Source organism: Phyllostomus discolor, chromosome 14 (assembly GCF_004126475.2).
Source record: "Phyllostomus discolor isolate MPI-MPIP mPhyDis1 chromosome 14, mPhyDis1.pri.v3, whole genome shotgun sequence".
NCBI lineage: Eukaryota > Metazoa > Chordata > Mammalia > Chiroptera > Phyllostomidae > Phyllostomus > Phyllostomus discolor.
Window position 1 is genome coordinate 15,067,248 of NC_040916.2, and position 12,382 is coordinate 15,079,629.

At 43.7% G+C, this 12,382-nt stretch overlaps 1 protein-coding gene across 1 annotated transcript in view; it reads right to left on the reverse strand.

Moving 5' to 3' along the window:
- The window catches only part of C14H1orf21 (chromosome 14 C1orf21 homolog), a 191,285-nt gene that overhangs the window by 81,690 nt on the left and 97,213 nt on the right, over positions 1-12,382 (reverse strand). Inside the window, exon 3 of the mRNA XM_028530899.2 lies at positions 5,680-5,774. Within this exon, the coding sequence (XP_028386700.1) occupies positions 5,680-5,774 (95 nt within the window). The remainder of the gene's footprint in view (positions 1-5,679; positions 5,775-12,382) is intronic.

Here is a 12,382-nt window from a genome sequence, read left to right on the forward strand (position 1 = left end):
CAACCGTGTCCAACTATGATATTATTGAACTTGAATTTTTTTTTGCCACTCTAAAGGATCATGTTTCAATTTACATTTTCCTGACTACCATAAGAAACGTATTAGGCGATGCCATCCAGACTGGTAATTAAACAGTGAAGTCAGTTAAAGCAGGGCAATGTAAAAATGTTTGTGTCATTTTATTGTGGAAACACAGATGTGCATTTCTTCTCCCCTCTCTTCACACAGGAACAAGGTCCCCTTCAGTGAAGAGCCGCTGACTAGGGCCCCATAGACTCCCTGCGTGCGCCACAACCTCATGACGCACATCTAAGATTCCCTGCTTCGGTTTTCCTGCGTGAGCATAAAGACCTTGTGAAAAAATCTGAGTGCGAAATTGACTTGCACAGGGAGCCTTCAGTCCCGCGCCTCCGCCGAGGCTTCCGAAAGCATTCCATTTGCACTGACACAACGGCTCTCCTTCCACACTTGTGTTTCACTGGTGCGCATCACACCATCACGAGGACATTTGACCAGTATAAACAGGTTGGGAAACCATCGCGCCGGCTCTGGGAAAACACACAATTAACCGAGGGAGCAAAGGCACAGGGGTGTTCCAGAGAGTAGCCCCCCCACCATCCAGGTGAGCACACCTTCGGCGGCAGTCAGCTCCTTCCGGAGAGAGATCTGCGTGTCTTCCAACGCAGTGAGCTGGGTGAGAGCGCGTCCACTGGACTAGCGATGCAGGGCACCTTTTCATACGCTTGTCGCCCAATACCCTCTGTCTGTTCATCTCATTTACCTGCTTTTCTAATGGATTCTCTTTTTTCTTAATTACTTACAAACGTTCTTTATAAATCCCAGATAGTAATCCTTTGCCATTTATATGCCATAAATATCTTCCCCAGGCTGTTACCTATTAACTACTTTTGTGGCATTTATTGTTTTATAGAAGTACTGAATTTTAATCTAATGAAATGAACCACTTTTCCTCCTCCATAGCTTTAGCTTTTCTTGTTTAAGAAAGCCTCTCTTTGCTAAGATTCTAAACACATCCTACGTTTTCTGCGAACTTTTCAATCATCTTTGTTATTCCCCGGTTCCAAATAAAGAGCTTGAAGTTCAGAAGTTTTCAATATTTGACCAAAATTACAAAGCTAGAAATGATGAGACCAGGACCCACATCACCGTATATCTATGTATTACCTCCCACTCACACCACCTTCCCTAAGAAGGAATTAAAGTCCGAGAGAAGTACAGTGGAACACACGATGCCCGGCGATGTTGAAAACTGGGATAAATGCACATCTCTGTACTGAGTACACGAATGGTTGATACATAAATGACTCATCATCAGCCTCAGAAAACCAGCATGAATTTCCTCCACCCACAGAAACTGCAGTCAGGGGACCCAAGTGACTGGAGATCTAAATATTCCAGTTGTGAAGTAAGTCATGGGGATAAGGAACAGAGTAAAAAACCTCGTAGTGACTGTGCACAGTGATAGACGGGTACTTGACTTACTATGGCGGTCACTTTGTAAGGTGTATAAATGTAGAGTCACCACGTTACACAGCTGAAACTAGTATAATATTGAATGTCACCTAAAATACCACTGAGCAAACTACTAGACGCAAACCACTAGAGGTTCAACTGCTCTCAGTCATTCAGCCCCCCATCAATTCTAGCAAACACCTAAATGTACACTGAACACCTAACACGTCCCAGGCAATGCTTCTGAGCTCCACACTCTTGTTTTTGCCCTTTGCTAGATTTCTCCGTGTAGACGTCCTGTAAGGTCCTAAAGCTTTGCTTGCTCATGGCCAAAGTCTACATTCACAATGTTCCTTCAGCTGTGGTCATTTAGGTCACATGCCTCGTAATTGCTACTGGGAAGTGAGTTCTGCAGGGTGGGGTTTATGTCCAAGGTGCCTCTGTGTCCTCCACGGCACAGAGCCTAAGACCCCGGCAGTACAGGTGTTCTGTCAGTGCCCCTGTTACGCCGTCACGTGGTGTGGTCAGTGGCTCAACTTTCTCCCTTGTGGGCCACACTGTGATCTTGTCAAGGGTGGGCAAGAGTGAAGAAGGAAGGAAGGAAGGAAGGAAGGAAGGAAGGAAGGCCTTGTATTTTCAGCAGACACAATCTTCCCAGTGATTATACCACTTCACCGAGGTCACTGTTTATTATGACTACTACCGGTCACCTTTCCAGGGGGTCATAATCTCAGTATATCCCGATTCTTCTGGACTTTGTTAATGTCTATAGTGAGCTGCCAAATCTTGTTGCTTCTATTACGGCCCAGCCCAAATCTTTACTACAGGGCCTGGCAGAAGTGACGCCTACTCGAGTGTGGTTGGTTGGGTAGTAATGTGTGAGTGTAATAATTTATAGTTTTCATTTGAACATTTCACCTAAAATGTCATATGGTGTGTTTGAGTGTGATATTGTTATGTTACAGAATTACACGATTATGAGTTTGTCATAAAAAGGGGGCGTTATTTGTGCTGGACCCGGTATTCCCCCTGCCACCACCTTGGTTCAAGCTCGTTGTTTCTTGCAAAAACTATTATGAATTATCTCCCACCTGTGCACCCCATACCAAGCCATATATGCCTGCTGTTGCCACATAATCTTTCCCGAATCATAATCTCATCATGCCGAGCTCTTGCTGAAAACCTTCAAAGTCTCCCTTGAATCCGCGGAATTAATTTCAGGCCTCTCAGCTGGATGTTGAAGCTCTCTCTCTGTCACCCCATCTGCATTTTCAGTCCAATTTCCTACTGCTGCCCTACTGACACGCACTCTTCTTCTCGTTATTACATCCGTTTTGCATTTCTTAGTTCTATTTTGTCCGCCTGGGGCACTCGTTCCCAGCCTGCCCTCTGAGGCCCACTGGACACACCAGCGCGTTCATGAAGTGGGGGCCGACGCCCCCGCAGACAGATCTCGGCCTCCTCTGATATCGGCGGCGCTTGCTATCGCCTCCTGGGTTGGAACCCACCTCCCCCTGTTTTATTTCCCGTCATTTGGTGCTGACCTTGTGCACGGCAACCTGACGGCCTGGGGTGAACATCCATGTTTTCCCTATTTTTCTATTTCCCTGGCATCTAGAAGAGAGCCTTGTACACAGAGGCAATCAATAAAATACCTGTTGAACTCTTCTCTCAACTTTTTTGTATGCTCCTTGAGGACAGTGACTTTGTGTATTTATACAGAACAGGCAATCACCCTGTGGAAATTCAGGGGCTCGGCAAACATAACCAAGGAAGGATGACGTGACACTGATGACCATGAACTCTGGAGCCAGAAACGGCCTGGGTTCAAATCTCAGCTCTGCCACTTTGTGCATTGCGGCATCAAGTTACTGCTCTAAACCTCCCACCCAGCAGCTGGGGGAAAAGACAGCCTCGTGGTGGCACTGCTGGGAGGATCCCATGAGCTGTGTGTGGTTTAGACTTTGAGTGTGGTGCCTGGTATGTGATAAGTGCCTCATGCGAGTTAGGCGTTATCATCGTAAGAGAAAAGAATAAAGGATGTGAGAGTCGGTCTTTCCTTCCTTTTTCCATTAGTTAACTGGCGAGAGAGTTCTGTAGGAATACTTTAGGTTAATGCCGCTGTCGCATGCATTTTGAAAAATCTGGCCCTGGAACTGGGAAACTATTTCAAGGAGTACGCTTTGACACATAACAACTTCTTGACTCTTAGATTGTTTTCATGAATTTCAAGTCAAGAATTTGCATCTATTGCATCCACCTCCCAATGTAAACTTCAAATACAGGAGGCCAGAAGTTTTCCCAAGCAACATGCACAGTCAATACCTGATTCAGGACCCTAAGGGGATGGAGCAGGTGACCAAGACAACATGCGCCCAGAAAGCTGAACATCATTGACTTTTGGAAAGCAATCTGGAGGCCTCAGTATCAACGTCACCCATTTCCTCTCCATTCCCCATGGAAGTCTTTACACGCTCGAAGATGCCAGCGGGAGGTCTGAACTCTGATTGGCGGGCAGAGTAAAGGGTGCGGGGCTGTCACAGGTGATCCACAGGTAAATAGGACCAGAAATTTCTCTCTCTTTGAATCTGCATTCGGTCTGCAGAGCAAAGCCCCAGCGCAGATTCTGGCTGCAGTGCTGGAAAAGGATGCACTGGCACGGAGGAGGTGATCGATGATGCAGCTAAGAGAAAAGGGGAAATGGTGAGCCGGCCTAAATGTGGCCAGAGCACATCAAGGGAACACTCACATGCTGTAAGATAAAGGTCACAGGAAGCAGAGATGGACACTGGTCATTAGATCCAGGAAATAGCCCCTGCCAGGCTGGTCACCTGTGTCTTCGGCTTCCAGTGGGAGTATTAGTAAAGATGAGATTCATAAATCAAGCCAAAATTATATCAAGCAAGGAGAAACTCTGATTTTTAGTAAAATAAAGTCGAAGAATGACTACTGATGCTTCTTCAACTACTCAGGTCTTCTGTTTATCTATTCAGTGTAAAAAAGTTCACGTAAAAAAGTCTGATAATACTAACTTCTCCTATTTAGTCATAGCTACCTTTTTCTGGATTTTAGTGTTAATGTTAAAATAGACCACAAGTTATGACGAATCTCTGTGACTTCAATGACTCCTTAAAACCCAAATCCCATTTTTGGAGCAAAGTTCTATTACAAAGTATTTCCACTCCTTGAAAGCGATCTACAATCCCTAGCTGTTGATATTTCAGTATTTTGAGTTGTGTATCAGATGTTCAGAAAAAAAAACAGAGGAAAAAGAAGTAGCCTATTATGTTCATTAGCATATCATGGAAAATGACAGCCTTAACTCTCATGGGCCCTGTTAATATTCTGCCAACTCCCTCTGCTATAGCAGAAATCATAAAAACAAAGCACATAACAGAAAAAACGAATTTCAGTCAAAGTGGAAATATTTTATGACATTGTAAGCTTCTTAAAAATGTACTCATTCAAACATGAAAAAATAGCAAATAATCCTGAAAGAAAATAAAAAAGCTATTTTGCTCCATCACAGCTGACTACATGCATACTCTTAACAATTTATAACCGCTTGTAAGAAATCAGCTAATATGACCATTAACTAAATGTTTTCATAGAGACGGAACATTAAGTTGAAGCATGTATGTTGATTCATATTAAAGAAAAAGGTTCCTCCCCTTGTTTCAGGTCATAATAATGCTCACATTAAGTCAAAACCTGCAGCACCTTTACCATGGCAGATGTGAAACGATGACTATTTGGACGGAGACCTACCTTAAAAGCACATTATTTTCCTTTGAAAGGCAACTTCCCCAACACACCCCATGTTCAGAACAATGAAACAGATCCATTTACCCTGACCCGGGTAAGAGTGAGAGGAGGTGGAGGAAAAGAAAAGAACGGTCCGCTCCCCATGCCTCCCAACCCTACTTCATGCCTTTTTCTTGAAATGTAACCATTTTAAAACCCTAATAATTGGGCTATTGTTTCCCCTGGAGCATTCGCTATCAAGATTAAAGAAGTGCTAATTCAAGAACAAACAGGATACAGGAATAATAATGGTGCGGCTTCCAGGCAAGCTATAAATAGTGACGGCATTTTCAAGAAATCTTGTGCCCAGTATGTAAGTTGCCATTTAAATGTGCAGTGTGGATTTTCTTACAATGGTGCCACGAAAATGTGTTTTTTTAATATGAGAAATTCCATTCTTACCAAGTTTTCTTGGTTCCTGGCTGCTATTTTCTGCTCCTCTTCTGCCCCGTTTTTCATGTATTTGACCTCTTCCACCGGTTTGATCCTATACTCATCTGAGTACCGAAAAAGAAAAGAAAAGAAAAAACATTTTATAACTTTTTCACAAGGGTAGGAAAGTGTCAATGAGAAAAGTCCAATAACATCATTCGCTGGAGCCATTTCCCGTGTCCTTTCTACGGGGGTTCACTTAAAACGTCTGGACGAAGCTTAACCAGCCTCCTCTTCTGAGGCGCTGTCCTCTGTCGACTGGGGAAAACTCAGCGGCATGCTGGCAGCTAATGACGGTGTCCCTGCCTGGTCCTTTCACAGAAAGCACACAGTGGCAGAGGAAATAGGATATTCCATCTCCGAAACTTTTTGGAGTCTGCACACAAGGCCATATCACACCATGGCCTAAGGAAGAAGTTCCTCCTCATGAACTAGTGTTTTCCTTATGAGCATGTGAGTTCAAGCACCAGAGGCAGCAATGTTCAGCAGTTCATTTACGCCTTAATTTCTCTCTGGCAGGAAAAAAACAACAACAATGAAGTACTGTTTAAGACTAAAGAGTTTAATTGCTAAGAAGACAAGCAACCCAATTAAAAAATGGGCAAGGGACTTGAACAAACAATTCTCCAAGGAGGACATGCAGAGGATCCAGAGACACAGGAAAATATGTTCAATATTGCTAGCTATCAGAGAGATGCAAATTAAAACCACAATGAGATACCACTTCACACCGGTCAGAATGGCCATCATAAACAAAGCAACAAACAACAAATGTTGAAGAGGTTGTGGAGAAAAGGGGACCCTAGTGCACTGTTGGTGGGACTGCAGACTGGTACAACCACTATGGAAAGCAGTATGGAACTTCCTCAGAAAATGAAAAATGGATCCGCCTTTTGACCCAGCAATTCCACTACTGGGACTATATCCTAAGAATCCTGAAACACCAATCCAAAAGAACCTTTGCACCCCAGTGTTCATAGCAGCACAATTTACAATAGCTAAGTGCTGGAAGCAGCCTAGGTGCCCATCAGTAAATGAATGGATCAAAAAACTATGGTACATTTACACAATGGAATCCTATGCAGCAGAAAGAAAGAAGGAAGGAGCTCCTACTCTGCAACAGCGTGGATGGAGCTGGAAAGCATTATGCTAAGTGAAATAAGCCAGGCAGTGAAAGACAAATACCATATGATCTCACCTTTAACAGGAACCTAAATAACAAAACAAAGAAACAAGCAAAATATAACCAAAGACACTGAAATAGAGAACAGGCTGATTGCAACTAGAGGGGAGAGGGGAGGGAATTTCAGGGGAGAATGGGAAGGGTTTACAGGCACAAGTATAAAGGACACATGGATAAAAACTAGGGGGGGGTGGAAATGGGAGGGAGGTGGGGAGGGAGGGGTGGGTGGGCTGGAATGGGAATAAAGGACAGAAAAATGTACTTGAACAATGATTAAAATAAAAAAGAGTTTAATTGATCAACAACTAGATATAAACAAGGGGAAATAAATATTTCCTATTTGTAATTGCCATATTAAATGTGGGGCGGTCTGCAATTATTTCATATGCTCTACACACACACACACACACACGCACTTAATTTCTCTGTAAGCCACATGTGTGAAGAGACATAAGAGCCAATGGAGGTAACAGGGGGTGTATCACTCAGGGCGGGAGAGCACGGTGGGCCCTGGTGAGACCCAGACCTCACAACAGCGAGGGAGAGAGTACAACAAATGCCAGCACGGCCGAACATCATGAGACAAACTCAGGAAAACCTGCGGCTAAAGCCTTCTTCCGGGGTGGAGGTTTGGTGATGACAATGATGGCATTTTCATCAGATTCCTGTCAACAGGATATGACTTGGGCACACTAAGTCAAAAATAAGTATGACTTTGAGTCATCTTTAGTCTGATTTGTCGGGAAAAAGAATCACTGGAATTACAGACTTAGAAAATTTCATGAACCAACGCACGGGTCCCTGCCTAACACGTGGAGTGAAATAACGTCTGGGACAGGCTCCCTGAAAGATGCCACTCAGTAAGAGAGACTGTATATCAGCTCAGGAAGTTGCAATCTACTCTTATTGCCTATGATTAATTTGAGATAACAACTGTATGTTTATATAATTTCTTGCCATTTATTGATACCATTTTCTTTAGTTTCAGGCTTCTTCATACTATCCCTTAAGACACTAGCCCCAAAGACATTTGTTATAGTAACATTTCAACAAGTAATTATGCTATTCGAATGTTTCTCAAAATAACCATCCTCATGAAAGTAACACGTTTGCATATGTCTGAATAAAAGACTCCATGTTCCTGGCTAAGCCGATTGTTTTTTCCACCTGACAGTTCCAGGTGGTGATTGCTTCTGCTTCTTTCTAAAGAAATTAGGGAGACTGGTGTGAGGCTACCGTAATGAGACCTTTAGGGTCATCGAGTCCTAAATACACTGACAAGTTAATCAATGAATTCTGACCCACAATTACAACACACAAGAAATTCACATTCCAATTTGGTGTTCAGAAGAGGGAAAAAAATGAAAGTAAATTATAAAACTGGCACATTTAATTAAGGATTATTTACTCAGAATTTGGAAAAGCAGTGGTTAATAAAAAAAAGACAAGTTATGCCTCCAACATAATTACAGAGATAAAAATAAAGAAAAAAATAATACCTAAAGATGGGTCTCCTCATAACTTCAGTTTGGGACATTAATATTTATAAACCATGGTTCGCTGGGATAATTACTAATATTTAACTGATCTAAGTTGTGATCGTAGTCACTTATGGTGAGTCTCTAATCATTTAAATATAACTTGTACACACACCTACATAGCATATATTTTAAAACAAGTCCAGTGGATTGTATGATTTTGTCTATAGGACCCATACACTCACATGATAGACTAGAAAAAGTGCAACATTTTAGGACCTAAGCAACCTTCTGGGAGAACCTTCTGATGGACCCTTCGGCCAGCTGCACAGCAAGTAAGTGTACCTTCCAGAGAGGAGCCGCCCCGGCCTTGCCCCTGCCCTCTCCCGCCCCATCGAGCCACCGCCCAGCGCCCCGAGCTCCCTAGCCATATACAGTCTTCAGCCTCTTTTCATCCCTCCAGGGAGCGCGACTGAATGGAAAGAAGCAGACACACTATTCACATTTTTCTAATATTTTTCTTCAGTGAAATGGAAAAGCTGCTAGCTGCCTGATTTTCAAAGCAGCATTTATCCCAACTACAGACTTTCTTTTAACACCAAGACAGAACCATCCCCAGTTTAGCAAGAGGATAGGTTTGGGCGTGTCATTAACCACCGCGGCTGGCTAGCCGCCGCCGGGTGAGGGGACCATGCTTCCACCGGCTACAAAGAAAGGCAAGCGAACAGCCACGCCTACAAAGCCGACCTATCACCAGTACTTACACAACACACGGCACGAAAGTCATCCTGGTAGAAAACAAAAAAGGCCAGCAAGACCCTCGGATACGCCACCATTTGTACAAAGCAAATACGTAAAGATGGCCTGTCAAATTTCTCAAAGGAATGAAGAGGTCCATCTGGAAAGAGACAACTCATCACAAACGTGCCACTCATTTCCATGGCGACGCAGCCGTCTGGACGGGCGCTTGCCAAAGGGCCTCTGTGCAGATGAAGGAGCGTCTGGGGCTATCACAGTAAGACCACTGCTACCGAAACCCAGGTTTCCTGTGGTGGGAGGCACAGGGGGCTCCACGTGGGACTGCAGGCCCCCTTCATCAGACCCCATACTGGAGGGGGGTTGGCACAGCCACTGTCCCCAGCCCGAAGGTCCTGGCAGCAAAACGTTGCGCCAACTTGACTAAGAGGAAGGGGAAGCAGGACCGGTTTCCTCTGGCTCCCTCACACCTGGTCACAATTTTTCTTTTCCTCCCATTGGTCTTGTCGGGTGGCCCATTCAAAGGCACTTCAGAAACTGTTGGCTGATACCCCGTTCCCTGCCACTCCCCATCCTCTCTATGTAAACAGTTGCAAGCTGTGCAAACCGTAATGGATCTGAGTAAAAAGTGATGCCCTTGGGGTTATTTCCAGCGTTTCATTTCTCAGATTACATCAGAAGGGTCTGGATTGCTTTTGCCCCGGCACCATCATGCTGAAAACAAAACAATTTGTTTCCCACCCAATCCCTGTACCTCACTTCTGACATAAAGTATGTCCCATGTATGTGCATGTATATATTATATTAGTGTTTTTAGATCTAGAAGGGGTCCATTGGCTTGGCTGGCTTTAGGTGAGTACGGACTCATCCCCATTTTCTGGGTCCCGTCAGTCCTTCCGCTAGGAACAACTTCCTGGCCCTATCCCGGATCTCCCAAGCTCTGCAGATAGACCTGCTGCTGAGTTTCGTTTCCAGTTAACAGAAGTGGCTTTAAAAGGAGCCAATCAGATGGAGATGAGTTATGGGTGAGTCTGTAACACCAGGATTATATATAAAAAAGTTAACTATTTGCCTAAGTGGATGCATTAGGTGGGGAGGAAGGGAGAAAGTGGAAGAAACCTAGGCTGCTGCCCTCCGAGGTAAGAAGGGACCTGCGCCTCCTTGCGTGCCTTCCACCCAGGGACACGTCTCTAATGACAGGTCCCGCCTTCTCCGGCACCATTCTCATTCCACACATTCCAGCTAACGTCCTCATATGGAAGCAGTCCCACATCTGGGTGTTTTCGTGGAATGCCCTGGTTGCCTCTCCACCCGGAATCTGCACGAAGACCCCCCTGGCAGACTAATTAGTATCCTACGCCCAGGAACGTACGAGGGCTTGGGAAAGGAGGTACAAGAAGTAGTTACAAAAATAAACAGACCAATTAAAAAAACAAACTATTCTGCTTTATAGCATAAACTTATTTCCCTTGGGCTTCTCCCGTTGAACATTCTGTCCCCCAAGCTAACTAAATTTGCGTCCCCAAATCCTGGTACAACGTCAGCTTCTTGCCTAGGATCTTTATTTCCTTACTTGGTAAAATTCTCCAGCAGACAAGCATTCATAGTGGCTGATGGCTTAGCCTCTGGAGCTGGAATACCTAGCATTATGGGTTTGGGTAAGTTACTTATCCTTTCTGTGCCTCGGTTCCTTCATCTGTGAAATGGGAATATTTACGGCACTTGCTCTCACACACAGCCACATGAATTACAACATGAAGGTGGTGCCCAGTCCATAGTAAATGCTCGATAAATGCTACCTGTTGCTTCAGGAAACCCTGCTGGTTCTACAGGAAACACTCTTCTTTTTTAACATCTTTCATTGTTTTAGTGAACACTATTCTTAATGCACAAAATCCATTAAGGGATACAAATCCAAAATATAATGTAAATATCAATAATTTACTTTAACCAAAAATTGCGGCTTCACTGTGTTAACAAATGAGGAGAGCGGAAGTGAGACAAGGGCTTATCATCCACAGGAAGCCTTTGGTATCTTTTTGACTGTATGCCTATATTACTTTAGTGACATATAGAAAATAAGTTTAAAATCATAATAAATTATGTTTATGTTTGGGAAAAAAGCAACCATTATTTAAGTGAGACCAAGGGTCTCACTTAATGCTTCTCTCTCTCTCTCTCTATATATATATATATAAATATATATATAAATATATATATATAAATATATGTGTGTGTGTGTATATACGTGGAGATATATATATACACACACACATATATCTCAGATACATATACATATCTTTCCACTGTTATCGCCACTGGCTCACAGCCTACCTCTGAGGACACAAGAATGAACAGGTAAAGCTCCCACTTAGAACAGGCAGAAGGACTGTTTTGGAGCAGGAAGGGTGGAGGCCGCTCCATAGAAAGTAACTGGAAGGAAAACCTTTCTCTGGAAGCACAGAGGCAGGCCTCTGGCACTGGAAAGCACACATGGACAGATGAGGCGACTACATTAAGAAAAAGTAGCCTTTGGAGCTCCCCACCCACCTTATCAGCTGTTCATGCCTCCATTCATTTACTCAGTCAACAAACGTCCACTTGACCTCGGCTGGGCACTAAGCCCTGGTCTTTCTCAGGGCTCGTCAGAGGCAGTCCATTCTGCTTGCTTTCTGTGCGCCTGCTTTTTCACTCAAAGCGTCTGGCACACAGAAGGTGTTACATAAAGCCTTTTTAAAAAGAGCAAGCGCTGGCCTTAGTTCACAGGTAAATAAGTGTTTTCCCTAATGAGTGTTTCAGTCCTTTTCGGTCCTTTTTGTCTCAGGGTTGGTTGGTTGGTTTTTTTACCTGCTGGGTTTTCCAAGACGAAAAAGATCTCTAAGGAAAAAAAATACCAAAACCATTCTTCGAATTTTTGCACACAAGTACGATAGGCGTGGAGCTGACCATTTCAAGTGTACCTTCGGTCGGTGGACATTCTCCATGTGAGGTTCTTAGTAGAATTGCATTTAGGCTTTGAACTGAAATCTGTATTATTCCCCATCTGGAATTTCCTCCCCATCTCTCTGTTGGCTCAAAGACTATTCTAGCCCAAATCTCACTTTCTTTACAAAATCTTTTTTTACCCTCTCTGGGCTACAAGTATCTCTTCTGCCTCCAAATTTCTACAGTTTTCACTAAAACTTGCCAAAACTTCCAAGCTATCTCTATCTCCTTCAAATGAGTCCATTTGAACTAATTGTAAACTGCTCCAAGC